Below are 15,237 nucleotides of genomic sequence, written 5' to 3'. Positions count from 1 at the left end.
TATTTGAATATTTCCTCCTTTACTGCTTATCAGCTATCTCATTAATATTGTTGGCAAGGGAAGATTTGCAATCATTTTCTTTTGTATAGTTTTGTACTCAGAATAGCTTCATGTGAAGCGATCTGAATTTGGACAAAGAATTCAGTTCTGATTCTCTGAAGTATTTTCTGGATTGGAGGCCCCTAGAAGTAACTCTCTCATAAGAGAAATAAGTCTGGAGAGATTTTTCAAGTTGAGACACCCCACAGTTCTTGAAGAAAGTGCTAGGATGAAAAGGCAGTCAATAAGCAAGTCAGAAGTAGAGTCAGAATCACAGTAAGGAAGGGAAATTTTCAATATAACTAGTTGTTAATTTAATTTACATTTAATTTACCGCTTGATTTTTTTTCATATCAGGTATGTTTATGGAAAAGATTGAAGGCAAAAGGAGAAAGACAGCAGAGAATGAGATGGATAGTGTCATGGAAACACAAACATGAGCTTGCACAGACTTCAGGAGATAGTGGAGGATAGATGGACCTGGTATGCTATGGTCCATAGTGTCTTGGAGAGTAGGTCACAACTGAATGAATGAACAATATGTGAGTTACTGGGGTTTACTTGTCAATCAGTTATAATATGTCTTGCTTAGCTACCCTTTGGTTTGATGCACAAATTTCCTCTCATAGGCTTAGTGGCTTTTGCTGTGCTTTAAGATTTAAAATATTTCCTCATGAGAATATGTTTCAAGGAATGATAAACATTTCTTCAATAGATATGAAATTTATTATTTATTGAATCACAGTATGATAAGTAAGATGCTTGAGTAAAACCAGGCAAAAAATCAGCCTTATAATTTCACAGTATATCTTTTAATAGACTGTCTACTCTTTGCTATGTAGACTAGAATGAATGAAAAAAGGAATATACTACTGGAGCACAATTCTACAAGCTATACTATCCTAAAATTAGTTTCTTCCAAGTTTCTATCAGGTTATGAAGAAAAAGATTTTATAGTATTAACATTAGTTTTAATTATCCTATTTCCCATACCTGAAATGGACTTCCCTCCCTCTGTCCCTGATGTCTACCTGTTGGAATTCTTCTAAGGGCCAACTAAGATGTCATTGCTTAGATGAAACCTTCTCTTATTCCTCTGCTCATATTTCCCATAGCCCTTATGAAAGATGGTGGATAAAATAAAGGAACTACAGTCAAGAAGACCTGGGTTCAAATTTTATCTCATCCACATACTAATTGTGTAAATCTAAGCAAGTCATTTAACTTTCCTGTAGCTCAGTTTAAATGAGTTAGGTTGGATTTGGTGACTTCTGAAGTCTATTCCCGCTCAAATCTAAGATCTTATGATCTCTTCTTCATATGTTTTTATATATAGCCATAGATGGCTAACAATATAAAACATAACACATTATGCGTTTTCTCAAAATTCATCATTTAAGACTCATCTAAGGGATGGAATGTGAATTATAGAAATAGTAAGTAGCTGACAGTATGATATCTGAAAAGTAGTGCATCTTGTCATGGTTGGTATTTCTTCCAGATCCTCAGTTCTGTTTGTTCATTTCCTGCTGAAGATGAGCTCCAGACTGTTGTAACATATCCATATAAGACTTCATGTGGTCCCTAGGAAAGGAAAAGTAGATGATGCTTTAAAACTCACTAAAGCCAGGGAAAATTTGACCAAGAAAAAGGAGAATAAGGTAATGGAATTAGATCATGGAATCTTTCTTGGGAGGCCTTTTGAAAATCCACAAATTCCCATCCATACCCAGTAGCTTTGTGACATCAAGTAGCTCAGTTTGTCTCTCTAAATATCTATAAAAGGAGAGGGTTGGGTTAGACTAGCCCTAGATCTCTTCCAGCTATGAACCTCTGATCTATTAATAGTCCTAGGTGAAGAGAGAATGAGGAACTCAATGATTTTTGAAGCTCTATGACTAATTTAGAAAAAATATTAAAGATAGTAAAGAAAAATATTAAAGAAATAATATGGAGGAGACAAACAGTACATATGCCACCTTCTACAGGCAGTCTTTTTAATTTTCCCAGATATTGATATTCTTCCCCCTCCCAGAATTTGCTTTCTATATATATTTTGTATAACATACCTTTGAACTCTACTACAAAAGCTTGGCCACAGAACAAGGCGGGGAAAGGAGCTAGTCTGTTTCTCCCCAGAATTCCCTTAGCTATGAGGAGTCCTAGGCTTGATCAGAGTGAGTTAAAAGTATAATTTACATTTCCAGAAATGCCTGTGCTGTACTTCCTATCTTAGTCCTTCTAAAATAAAAGGAACTTGATGACAGGTTTTTATTTTTGTCTGTATTTATATCCCTAGTTCCCAAAACAAAGTAAGTGGTGTAAATGCTCATTGAATTTTAATTGAATTGTTACTTAATTGTTTAATTAAATAATTGTTTAATTGAATTGAATTTAAATTTCCCTCTAACTTAAATGAAGTAACTCTCTTCTTTCAAAACAAAAGAAAATAAAACTAAGGAACATAGAGAATATTTGTACTCTGGAAATGTTGCATTTACATCTCTCCTTATAAAAGCCTAATTTTTGGTAGTGTTTCATTTTAATTCCTGCCATTTTCATTTTCTTAATTTAGTAGGACAAAGCAATCTTACTGGGCAGTTGATGGATCAAAGACAAAAGATCCCAGGTCCATGTAATACTGGGCTGTTGTTCTCAAAGCAGTCCATGATTCACTGGCCTATGACAGAGGAAAACAAAAGCAATCAACCCCATTTTACACATGAGATTAAACCAATGATTCATCTCAGGAAAAAAACCCAAGCCATTATGATATCATAGATTTAGATGTGGAAAAGAATTTAAAAGTCATCTAATCCAATACTTTTCTTTTTATAGATGAGAAAGGCTTTGAATAAGTATGAACAAGTTCTAAAAATCAACCTCTCTGCAACTTAGTTTTCCCATTCATAAAATGGCAATAATAATAACACTTACCTCCTATGGTTATATGAATTATCATATTAAATGTTTTACAGACCTTTAAGAGCTATATAAATACTTGCGATTATTATTAACCAACAGACTTGGAAGGTTCTCATACTACAAATTTAACATTCTTTTTACTACCTCCTGGTGCCTCCTAAAATCATCTTTTCTCATTTGCCCTGCTATGTTTATCTTTCATGTTTCAAACTCTTCTACAGTTGAGCTGTCAAGTACTGTTATTATATTGAGGGTCATTGCTTATTTATATTTATTGAGGATCATGTGTGGGTAGGGGAATTTCTTCCAACAACACAGATTATAAACTATTTATAATGGGCTAGATAAATCCTAGAGAATTGTTTGAGCTCAGAGAACTTAATTGACTTAACCATGGTCGGGCTGTTGTTTGTTCTTCATTCTCAAAGACAACTATGACATCAGTAAAGTGATACCATGACATACAGTAGAATTGGATTTAAGTGAGAGAGGCTTTGCAAAATCACCAGCCTCACTTTCTCCTCTGGGGCCATCTGGGTCCATGGTAAGATACAAATCAGGGCAAGTGAAGATGATCCTGAATGTAGTGGGAGACTTTGACACGTACCTGGTATATGCTGGAAACAAGGATATGCTGGAACTGTTATGCCAAAGTTCCCTTTTAATGGAGTGACCAGTTCCTCCGATTGTCCTATTTCATAATTCTGCCTTAGGTTATAACCATCCCCTCTTAATGTTTGAAATAAAGGTTTTATAGACATTCCTTAATGTTTGACAAGATAAAGGTTTATCCATTTAAGATGTCATTAGAATATCAGTAATGTCATTGTTCTTGTTATTCCATAAAAAGCTTGCTGCCCCAATACTCGGGCTAGACTCTTTGAGATGATCGTCTCGTCTAGCCCTGGGATCAACATGGATGCATTGGTCCCAGTATTTCTCTCCATTTAATAAATTATTGAATTGGTCTCTAATCTCTGTTTTGCTCAATTTCTTTGGCATTATAGAACCAGCTTCAACCCATTAGAAATGTTAAATTTCCTGTGTGCAAATACTCCCCACAAATAAATAATTGTTAAAAATTGAGGATTGATTTATTATTTAATTGTCTAGAATTCAAAAAGTATAGATATTGCAGATAAAACTTAAAAAATGTATAGACATGCATTTTTTTCTCAGAGAACCTGGTTATTAAATTTTTACCAGCATATCCCTATACTGTGCTTCAAATATAAATTACCTGTTCAGCCAGAGTATATCCCCATGCATTCTGACTGTGATTTGGGTCCCAGTAATCCTGTGAATATATTTGTCTTTTAAGTCGTAAGAACTGATTTGCTGAATCATCAGACAAAAATGGAGCTCCCATCACACCTGCAATGAAAACAATACAAGTTTATATCTAATATCAAAAGGCTCTTTGAGATTCTAAAATCTCTTTATATTTTACAATTCATCTATAATTGATGTGTTAATACCAATGCAAGTGTGACCCTACTTTCTCTCTGTCCTAATTGGTGTAAGTGCTTGGAGGGAAAAAAGTCATTACTTTTTTCACTATTTAGTTTTGATTTGCTTTATTTTCTACTGTGTAGTTTATAGTAGTGGCCCTCAAACATTTTGTTCTCAGAATCCTTTCACATTCTTTAAAATTATCAAGGGCCTGGCAAAGAATTTTTGTTTATATAAATGATATCTATTCATATGCATTGTATTATAAATTAAAACATTTCAGTGTTATTATGAATATGGTTTTGACTTCTGAGACACCCTGAATGGGTCTCAGAGAACTTCAGGGTTTTCAGGTGACACATTAAAAACTATTGGCTTATAGGATTTCTGGATATTCAAAGACCATGTGAATCATCTGAATCTGCTACATTCTACCAGGATCCTCTTAGATTGGGCACCATATTTGTAATACTATTTTCCTGTGGTAGGAGACACAGGACTTAGAATCAGAGGAACTGAGTTAAAATCTCAGCTCTGTTAATGATCTAGTAACAGGTTTCCAATGGAACTTTAGAAAAGTCATTTTCTCTCTTTTAGTCTGTTTCCTCATCTGTCCAATGGGGAATTTGTTCCAAATATTACCTAAGGTCCCTTTCACTTCTAAAGCATCTGATGATAAAGATTTGTTTAGTATGACTTTTTCAAAATTATTTCATTTTTTGAGGTTTCCTTTATATTTGTGTATTTAAAATAATATTTGGTATAGAAATCAAAAGTGTTAATATGTTGCAGAATTATAAAATGGAAACAGAGGATTGGAGAATACTATGCTTCATGTCCAGCCTTTCCTGCCTGTTTCTCTTACTTTAGTTTTATTGGAATCGCCAGAAACCTTAAAAGATAGCCTTATCTAGAGAGAAGAAAAAGAGCAAATCAAAGAGAAATACTGGATGTGACTACAGGAAAAGGAAAACAGAAGAAACTACTTAGGTTATGGGAATAAACAGTGAATCTCATATAGGAAGTAAATGGAAAGGGAGGTTCCTAAAGGAACCCTGAAAGTTTGACTTTTTCTTCCTTCCGCCTTCCTCACTCACAAAGCAAGAAGATAGAATTGTAGTACATAATCAAATGTGAGTGTCAGAATCTTAGTAGTTATATGACTTCAGGCAAACACCCATCAATCCCTATCTGTCACATTTTCCTCCATTGTAAAATGGGGGAAATAATGGGTAATTACCTCCCTGGGTTGTTGTCAGATCCAAATAACAAGATAATAATAGCTAACATTTTTATAATGTTTTTAAGTACCATCTAAAGGAGTGGCCAATTATTCTTTATCTGATGATATTGTTCCCAATTGCCTTACCCAAGGAGCTTATTTGTACCTCATAAAAAGATTACTTTGGCTGGTAAAATATTTATAGTTAAACATCTTATTATTTGTCCTTTTTCTGTTTTAAATCCTGGGCTCTGAAGGACCAACATATGTGTATGTGTGTATATATATATATATATATATATATATATATATATATAGAGAGAGAGAGAGAGAGAGAGATACACACATATATGTATTTGTGTAAACACAAATATAAGCAATAGTATACACACACTATATATACACACACAATATTGCAATAAAAAAGAATCATGGAAGATATATTTTTGGTTATGGAAGGAAATTCATTCCCTATCTTCCCTTTAAAAAGAAGAAGTATGATGTGGTAGGTAGAGAGAAGTTCCCTGAATAGATGACATGGGAAGGAAATTTTGCCTCTGACACATGTTGTCTGTGTAAGTCTAGATAAGTCATTTAACATTCATCTAGGGAGATGAAATTTGAAGACAAAAACTCATACCATAAGCTATGATGGTCCCAAGAGTAGTGTTATAATAGAAGTCAGAAGACTCAGTTTGTTTGTTCAATAGAACAGAATAATCAGTTCAGTTGCAAGAACCCTAGATCTAATGTCAGAGGACCTGGATTCAAATCCTGTTTGTATAATAACATGAGTGGGATGACTATGGACTGGATTTTGATTGGAACATCTTTTCCCAAGAGAAATAGGATACTTGGAGCTAAATAATGACAAGGAGGAGTCAAGTGTTAAGGAGTCAAAATAGAGAGAAATACTCAAGAGTATGACTAGAGGTGACTGAGGCTATAAAGAATTCTGTATGACTCTGGACTAAGTCACTTAAATTCTGCCTAAGGTTTCTCAACTGTAAAATGGAGATAATAATAATACTGATTTCCCAAGGTTGTTATAAGGATCAAAGAGAAAATAAATTCATAACAATATATGTTATATATTAATAAATTCTCCTTCCTTCTTTTTTTTCTTCCTTCCTTCCTCCCTCCCTCCCTCCTTCCCTTCTTCTCTCCCTTCCCTCCTTTCTTCTTTCCTTCCCCTCTCCCCCTTCCTTCCTTCCCCTCTTCCTCCTTCCGCCCTCCTTCCCTCCCTCCCTTCCTTTCTCCCTCCCTCTTTCTCTCCTCCCTCCCTCCCTTCTTTCTTTCCTTCTCTCCCTCTTTCCCTCCTTCCTTCCTTCTTTCTCTCCTTCCTTCCCTCCTTCCTTCCTTCCTTCTTTCCCTTCTTCCTTCCCTCCTTCTCTTCTTCCTTCCTTCCCTCCTTCTCTCCTTCCTTCCTTCCTTATTTCCCCCCTTCCCTCCTTCCTTCCTTCTTTTTTTTTCCTCCTTCCTTCCCTCTTTCCTCCCTCCTTCTCTCCCTCCCTCCTCCCTTCCTTCCTTTCTTCCTTCCTTCCTTCCTTCCTTCCTTCCTTCCTTCCTTCCTTCCTTCCTTCCTTCCTTCCTTTCTTCCTTCCTTCCTTCCTTCCTTCCTTCCTTCCTTCCTTCCTTCCTTCCTTCCCTCCTTCCTTCTTCTTTCCCTCCTTCTTTCCATCCAAGGGAAGTTCACCAATAAGCAGCATCATGATTTGTCTTAAACTTGGAATGAGCTCCGTTTTTTTACCTTTGACATGTAAACATATTTATTCTATCTCTGAATCTTGTAAAACATGTATTTGCAAGGGAAGCTTATAACAAACACCCTGGGTAGTGTTAATGAGCTTCTGAACTTATCTAGCTGAGCTCAATGTGGGGAAGTAAAGAGGGAAAGCATTTATTAAGCAGCTACTATGTACCAAACACCATGCGAAGTACTTTACAAATATTATTTCATTTGATCCTACAATGACCCTGAGAGGCGGGTGCTGTTATTATTCCTGTTTTAGGACATTTTGGTCCTGTTTCAGGACACTTATGCAAATTGCTTATAGTCATATAACTAGTAAGTGTCCAAAGTCTTCTTTGAACTTGGATCTTCATGCCTTCAGGCCCAGTTTTCTGTCCACTGTTTCACTGAACTGACTATATATGAGCTGGTACAGGATTTTAGAAAGACAAAAAGAAGACCAAAGGAGAGAAAAAAAACAGAATAGAAAAGGAGAAGGGCATTGAAGTAGGGGAGAGGCTATGTATTTCCACATTAAATCGTTAGTTTGTAAGTGAATGTTTAACTTTAGGACTTTGACACTTACTGGTTACTTTGAAAAGTAAACACAAGTTAGTATTACCTAAGTTTATTTAATTTTACTTTTACTTGTTTTAATCATTTTTTTCCTACCATCTCTTTCTACCCAAAACATGTGCACATACCGTTCCCTTCCTTCACACTCCCAGTTCCATACATCCTAAAACAGATATCCACATTGTTTCCTGGGATCACTGGTAGAACTCTTTACAATTCCTCATTCTAACAGAAAATATAATGATCAGGAAAGGGAATATTTTCTTTCTTTTTTGCATTTAAAACAATTTTGAGCTTCAAATTCTCTCCCTTGCTCCCATCCTTCTTCTACCTAATAAAATGTCAAGCAGTATGATATTGATTATACATATAAAGTTACATAAAACACATTTCGATATTAGTCATATTACAAAAGAAATTACACACACACACAAAACAATAAAGTAAAACAAGTATGCTTTAATCAGCACTCTGATGGATAGAATTTTCATCAGGGGTCTGGAAATATTTTCCATAATTCAATAGTAGTCTCTTAAGGTTCACTATCTAGATGGAAAATCTTTAGAGTCATGACTAACAATACCAAGTAAAATGTAAAGTCTTTCTATAAAGTCCAAAATGTTCATTCTTAACTAATCACATGTTTTTAAATGTTTTTAAAATCAAACTCTGTATAATGTAATTTCATTCATTTCATATGTAATTTTATGTGTGTAGGAATGCATGTAATACATATACGTATGTATGTAATTCTTGAGAGCACTAGAAGCTAAAGTGAAATTAAAGAAATAATATGGAGGAGACAAACAGTACATATGCCACTGTATATGGGGGAAAATCTAATAAAATAAATTCATAATGTATCAGAAAATTTTTAAAAAGTAAGCAAGGACTATTCCTATCTAAATATTCCTGTATCATAAAGGTAAAACATTCTTATTACAGAGAAGTCAAAGGGAGGTGGGATTTATGAATGTCCATAGGGTTAATATTTTTTAAATGTTTAAAAATCTTTAAATTAAATGTTAAATTTAAAATTTAATCTGAAAAATGTTTAAGATAAATCAAAACTAGAAACTTACAAGAGATTGAGGAAAATAGCAAGAAGCAGAAGAGGAAAAAATAATGGAGTATGGGAGGGATGTAAAAAGTAGAGGAAAAACATTATAATATAATGGCTATAGAATCAGACTGGGAGTCAGGAAGAACTGAATTCAAGTGCTGCCTCCAAAATATATTGACTATGTGACCCTCTATAAAGTAGTTAATTTCTCAGTGGCATAGATAACTCTTTAAGACTATATAACTTGTTATGCATTTTCACTCTATATTGGAAGAGAGCAGTTTTCAACCCATAGTTGATGGGGGGGCTACAGGGGAAAGAGAGATACAAATTTACAGACAGAAATAGAGCCTGAGAGAAATAGAAGGAAGGAGGAGAAGAGAGAGAGAGAGAAAGAGAGAGAGAGAAAGAGAGATAGAGAGATAGAGAAGGAAGGAAGGAAGGAAGCAAGGAAGGAAGGAAAGAGGAGGAAGGACCCAGAAAGAAGGAAGAAAATTCCTTTTTTTTATAACTTTATTTACTCAAGGATCCATGATTTTGATGATAATAAATAACATTTGTATAGCATTTTGAGGTTAGCAAAGAGTTTTACATAGACTCATATGATGATGGCACCTTCGAATGGCACAGCTCCCAGTTCCTTTTTACCCTAGCAGACAGTGTTTCTAAAAGACAATGAAACATTTACCACTCCTTTTTCAACCCAAGAATAAACCTATACATATTTTCGTAAGTTGATCCCTGTTGTATGACAATTGTACAATCCATTCATGGACTGCAGTCTCTTCAACTTTATAGGAACCCCTAGGACTGGAACGGCCTTTAAGAATTCAATATTGCCATCTCTAAATGCATCATTGTGGTAGTTCCAATCACTGCTGGAACATCCCTGGCATATGAAATATGGAACACATATGCTGAGAGGTCATTGGACTAGGGATTTTTGGAGACATTATCTTCTGCTGTATATTTGCCTAATAAATTGTATGTGTATCCCTGAAGGATCTCTAATTTCAATAGAGAGTTTTCAGTGTGAAAATCTCTTTTTCCAGAGGAAATAGCAAGCCATCAGTGACTTAGATAAGTAGGTGGAATGACTTGTTCAGAGTGACAGAGTTAGTATGTGCCAGAGTCAGGAACTGGAATCAGTATTCTTAGGTCCATTGTGTTACAGCTGTTTCTCAATAAATCTCAACAAATTTTTAGAATAGATTTATCTAGGAGCAATTATTGAAGCAGACACAACTTACCAAATCTGTTTTGTTGACTTAGGATCTTAGGCTATAGATTTTCCTTAAAGTATGAAACTGATTTGTTTGATTTTATGAATATCCTACAAAGATGGAATATATTATGTTCAAGGTTATACTTAAAAGATAGCACTGCTATACACAGATTATTTTATTTGCATTGTCTAGACCAAAGATGTCAAACACATGGCCCACAGATAGAATGTGGCTCCCAAGTACAGTCAGAATCAGATTAAAATATAATGGAAAAATATTTAACAAAGTAAAAATGCAATAAAATATTGATAACATTACAATTTGTAACTAAGTAAATATGAGATCTTCAAGGATTCTTTTGTAAGGATTAGTTGTTAAACCCAAATCTATTTGAATTTGACAGCAGCTTGTCTAGACAGCCTTACTAATTCCCTGGCTTGGACCCCTCCAATGATATTTCATTCCTCACTTCATTTTACCGAATTTTAGCCTAGGAAGGAAACTTTGAGATTATCTAGTTTTATCTCCACGACCTTCATTTTACAAACAAGGAAACTGAGAGTCAGAGAAGTGATTTTCTTAAAATCACACAGGTTGGGACAACTAGATGGCATAGTGGATAAAGCAACAGCCCTGGAATCAGGAATTTAAATCTGGCCTCAAACACTTACTAGTTATGTGATCCTCAACAAGTTATTTAACCCTAATTACCTCCAAAAAAGAAAAAAAATTACACAGGTTATAGAACTAGGATTTGAACACAAGTCTTCAGGTACAAATTCTAGGGTTCTTTACACGACACCATTTATCTCTTTTCTTAGGCAATAATTTAAATCTCATTTGTGTTCTACTTATTTCATGAATATATCTAGTATTAAACTTACCTTCCCCATTCTTCATCCAATTCTTCAGAGAGCAATACAAAAGCCTTCAAAACTGAAATGATGAAGAAAGAGCTACCTGCCTTTCTGGCTTTGGGAGAACCAGTTCTTTGATAAATCTTCAGGAGTTCCCATATGGGTTTCTGATACTCTGGCTTTAAAATCTTTGATTCTATGATGATGATGATGATGATGTTCAGTCATTTTTTAATTGTCCTACTTTTATGACCCCATGTTTGAGATTATTATGGCAAAGAAACTGCAATGGTTTGTTATTTCCTTCTCCAGCCTATTTTACAGATGAGGAAACTGAGGCAAACAGGGTTAAGTGACTCACTCAGGTTCACACAGCTAGTAAATGTCTGAAGCCAGATTTGAACTCAGGAAGATGAGTCTTCTTGACTCCAGGCCTACTGCTATATGCACTATGGGGCCACTTAACTGCCCTTTGATTTTATAGTCCAGAAAAATCAAACTAAATAGATTACATCTGTGATCACAGAAGAAGAATGGTTTAGGTTTTATGCCTATTAATTTAATTTTGGAGAAAATCCCTCCAACATTCTTATCTTCCATATTCCCATCAAAATGGGAAATAAGTTTTCCCTCTTATTTCATCATTCTGAATGGGAAAATATACTGGATTTGGAATCATAGAGCCTTGAACTGAATCCCAGTTCTATTATTTACATATATCTATTAACTTGGGCAAGCTACATAAAGTCAGTAGACCTCAATTTCCTTCTGTGCAAAATGACAGGGTTGGACTAGATCCTGATGCTTCTATTTTTAGTGTATTTGATCTCTCTGGAGAAATGTGCTGTAATAAATTGTACCAAATGGGGTATTTATCCATTTTTACTCCTTCATATCAAACTCATCTCTTTTTCTTGTCTGCTTATAATAAACAGAAACACATTCAGAGAAAATGGATAAATAAATTCAGAAAATATTCTTACAAAAACCAGAGATCCTTGTTGCCACTCACTTTCTCTTATTTGTAAGTTGTATAAAGTTTTAAAAATATCAAACAAATTTGTTTAAAGGATTAGATTAGGAAGGGTCTTCAAAGTCAACTAATCCAATGTCCTTTATTTCCCAGAGACCCACAGAGATTAAGTGATTTATTCAGATCATACAGAGAGTAATTGGTAGAGCTGCAATTTGAAATCAATTTGAACCAAATTGACTATAAAACAAGTAACTTCCATTGCAATATGGTACTTTTAGAATGTAATATCTATAAAAAAATTTGGTTCTGAGGCTTGTGAAAATCCTTCTCTTCTGTCTCTGCAATGGCCTCACAGATATACCAGTAATTTAAACTCTTCTTCTCTGTAATGACCTCACAGATGTACTAGCAATTTAAAGGCATCTTCTTTTTAGCTTTTAAATGCAAAGTCATACAGTGGATAGAATTTTGTAAAGAGTGTCAAGAAGACCTTTATTCAAATCCAGCCTCTGACACTTAATATCTATGTGATCCTGGGCTAGTAACAACTTTTATGTGCCTTGCACATCTCTCAGAGAGATCCTTTTCCTAGTCTTTGGGCTAATACATTTGGAGGAACTTGCAAAGAAAAATAAATCCTCGACTATCTCCTTGTTCTTTAATTGCATTCAAGTACAGAATCTGTTTTTGTTGTTGTTGTCTAATTAGTTGTTGTCTAATTATAATTGTTGTTATCTGTAATAGTTGTTGTCTAATTATAATTGAGTTTATAACTATCCTGAGGCTGGAGTAAGTAAATATCATGATTAGGTAGCTCACTTCATTTAGTCCAGATCTTTTAGAAAGTCTGGTGAAGTATTTAACCAACCATTTCCTTTTTCCCAGATATACTTGACTCCACAGATCTCATGGTTAAATGTGGACAAGACATGCTATTGGAGCAATGCGATCATTTTTTTTTTTATCACCAATAGTGATAAAAGATAAAAGACCAAACTACATGGCTCAGTGCCCAAGCCAAAACATAACATTTCTGAGTTACAATGCAGCCCCCAAGTCTGATTTGCAATCCTTGGTTTCAGTCCTTAGAAACTCACTAAAACAGAATAATCCTCGTGTGTGTGTGTGTGTGTGTGTGTGTGTGTGTGTGTGTATCCTGGTCATACTTTCTCAATGGTTTATTTCAGAATACCAAATGTGCTTTCACACCTAATGGAAACATTGTACACAATAAATATTCACATGCTATTTTATCAAGTCGGACTTCAGGCAGTAGATATTTTTCTTTCATGCATCCTGAGCTAACCTTACAGTAGTTATTTACTATGTATTAAATATCTTTGATGGAAACATTCATAGTTGCACTGCGGAAATTCAACTCTGGTACAAATCTATAACAAACACCTTTGTAAATATTTTCAGATTTGGCTGCAAAGGAAAGCAAACGACCTTATGGTTTTAGGATTAGGGCAATAGTCTATGTTCCAAAGACATCCATTCAGTCCCCAGATGAACAAGAGACTTCCTTTTAGGTTTTGGCAGCAAATCACTTGGCCTTTTTACATATCTTCCTTATTCATCTGTAAAATACCTGTTCTAGACACCACAAGGTATATTAAAGGTTAATGAATTCATACTCTTTAAACTATTCTGAGGTCTTTAGATAATAACACCATATAATCAGCTAAATTCGGTTTCCAAGAGGCATTTTAGCATCCTGAAATACAGAATAATACTTCCTTAGAAATGAGACTATTTTTTCCCTTCCACAAATGGTATTAGGGGAAAGCTGCAACACAAAGAAATCTCAAAGATCAACTTGATATTATCAAACCATAAGAACCACATTTACTAGCAGAGTGAGTCACTTAATCCTTGTCTTAGTTTCCTCATCTGTAAAATGATCTGGTGAAGGAAATGGCAACCCACTCCAGGATCTTTGCCAAGAAAAGTCCAGATGGGGTCAAAAAACTCAGATATGACTGAAAACAACTGAACAGCAACATAAAACCCATGGCAAAAATCAAGAAAAACAATTATAAGTTTAGAGCTGGAGGTTCATCTGGTACAACCTATTCACTCTACAGAGGAAAAAACTTGGATTCAGGTCACAAAAGTAGTAAGAATTAGAGGTAGGATTTGAACCCAGATCTTCTGATTTCAGAGCCAGTAACATTCTACTATGCTGCTTCCACCTAAAAGCAAAAAATATATATATATATATATATATAGAATCTGAAATATTACTATGCTTCAGTATGTGTTCTGCAGGCATAGCATAGCTATGGTTCAGTAAAAATGTAAATTGAATTTGGAGTCAGAGGCTCAGTTCCTGCTCCTATCAATTACTGTGCAAACTAATGTAAGTCATCCCATTTTCTCAGGCTTCAGTTTTCTCATTTATAAAATGAATAGGTTGAACCAAGTGTCATTCCACCTTTAAATCCAATATCTTTCTGTAAGATAGTTGTAGAAGCAAGGTTCAACTATGATCACTTCCTTTAAAAGACAAAGGGAAGTTGGTAGATGGTTGAAGCATCTGGTAAATCAAAGGGAAATCAGATCTTACCTATGAGCAGGGTTGTGCACAGGGCCACTTCAATCATCTTGTGTGCCATGATCCTGCATAGGGAGAAAAATACATTTATATACATACACCTACATACATACACATATATACATATACATATACACTTACACACACATTTCTTTGAATTGAGCACAAAGAGTGGAGAGTATACTATATAGTCTTCAGTTTTATTAATCATTCACTGCATAGCTGCATACCTGGGAATGCTGTATGCTGAGAGAGGCTAAAGAGAGGGCCTCAGTTCAGGTGGCTGTGTTATATACTTGTCTCTTTTATACCCTTTGGACTTTTAGATGGACTTGTAACAGGTGACTATTAGTATACGTAGCATGCTCTTTCTTCCTTCCTTCCTTCCTTCCTTCCTTCCTTCCTTCCTTCCTTCCTTCCTTCCTTCCTTCCTTCCTTTTCTTCCTTCCTTCCTTCCTTCCTTCCTTCCTTCCTTCCTTCCTTCCTTCCTTCCTTCCTTCCTTTCTTCCTTCCTTCCTCCCTTCTTCCCTTCCTCCCTTCATCCCTCCCTCCCCCCCTCCTTGCCTGCCTTCCTTCCTTCCTTCCCTCCTTACTTCATTTTACTTCTATGTA

General features: G+C 35.0%; 1 protein-coding gene across 1 annotated transcript; it reads right to left on the bottom strand.

Annotated features, from left to right (window-relative positions):
• Nucleotides 1–460: 460 nt before the first annotated feature.
• On the bottom strand, nucleotides 461–14,905 carry C3H3orf85 (chromosome 3 C3orf85 homolog). The gene is made up of 5 exons (XM_031959640.1): nucleotides 14,856–14,905; nucleotides 14,638–14,690; nucleotides 4,205–4,338; nucleotides 2,634–2,719; nucleotides 461–1,623 (listed from the first exon to the last, which is right to left on the bottom strand). Exons 2-5 carry the CDS (start codon nucleotides 14,684–14,686, stop codon nucleotides 1,545–1,547), a joined length of 348 nt encoding a protein of 115 aa, XP_031815500.1. The 5' UTR covers nucleotides 14,687–14,690; nucleotides 14,856–14,905; the 3' UTR covers nucleotides 461–1,544.
• Between the last annotated feature and the right edge of the window lie 332 nt (nucleotides 14,906–15,237).

This window comes from Sarcophilus harrisii, chromosome 3 (assembly GCF_902635505.1).
Source record: "Sarcophilus harrisii chromosome 3, mSarHar1.11, whole genome shotgun sequence".
Lineage (NCBI taxonomy): Eukaryota > Metazoa > Chordata > Mammalia > Dasyuromorphia > Dasyuridae > Sarcophilus > Sarcophilus harrisii.
This window is presented reverse-complemented; position numbering and strand designations above follow the sequence as displayed.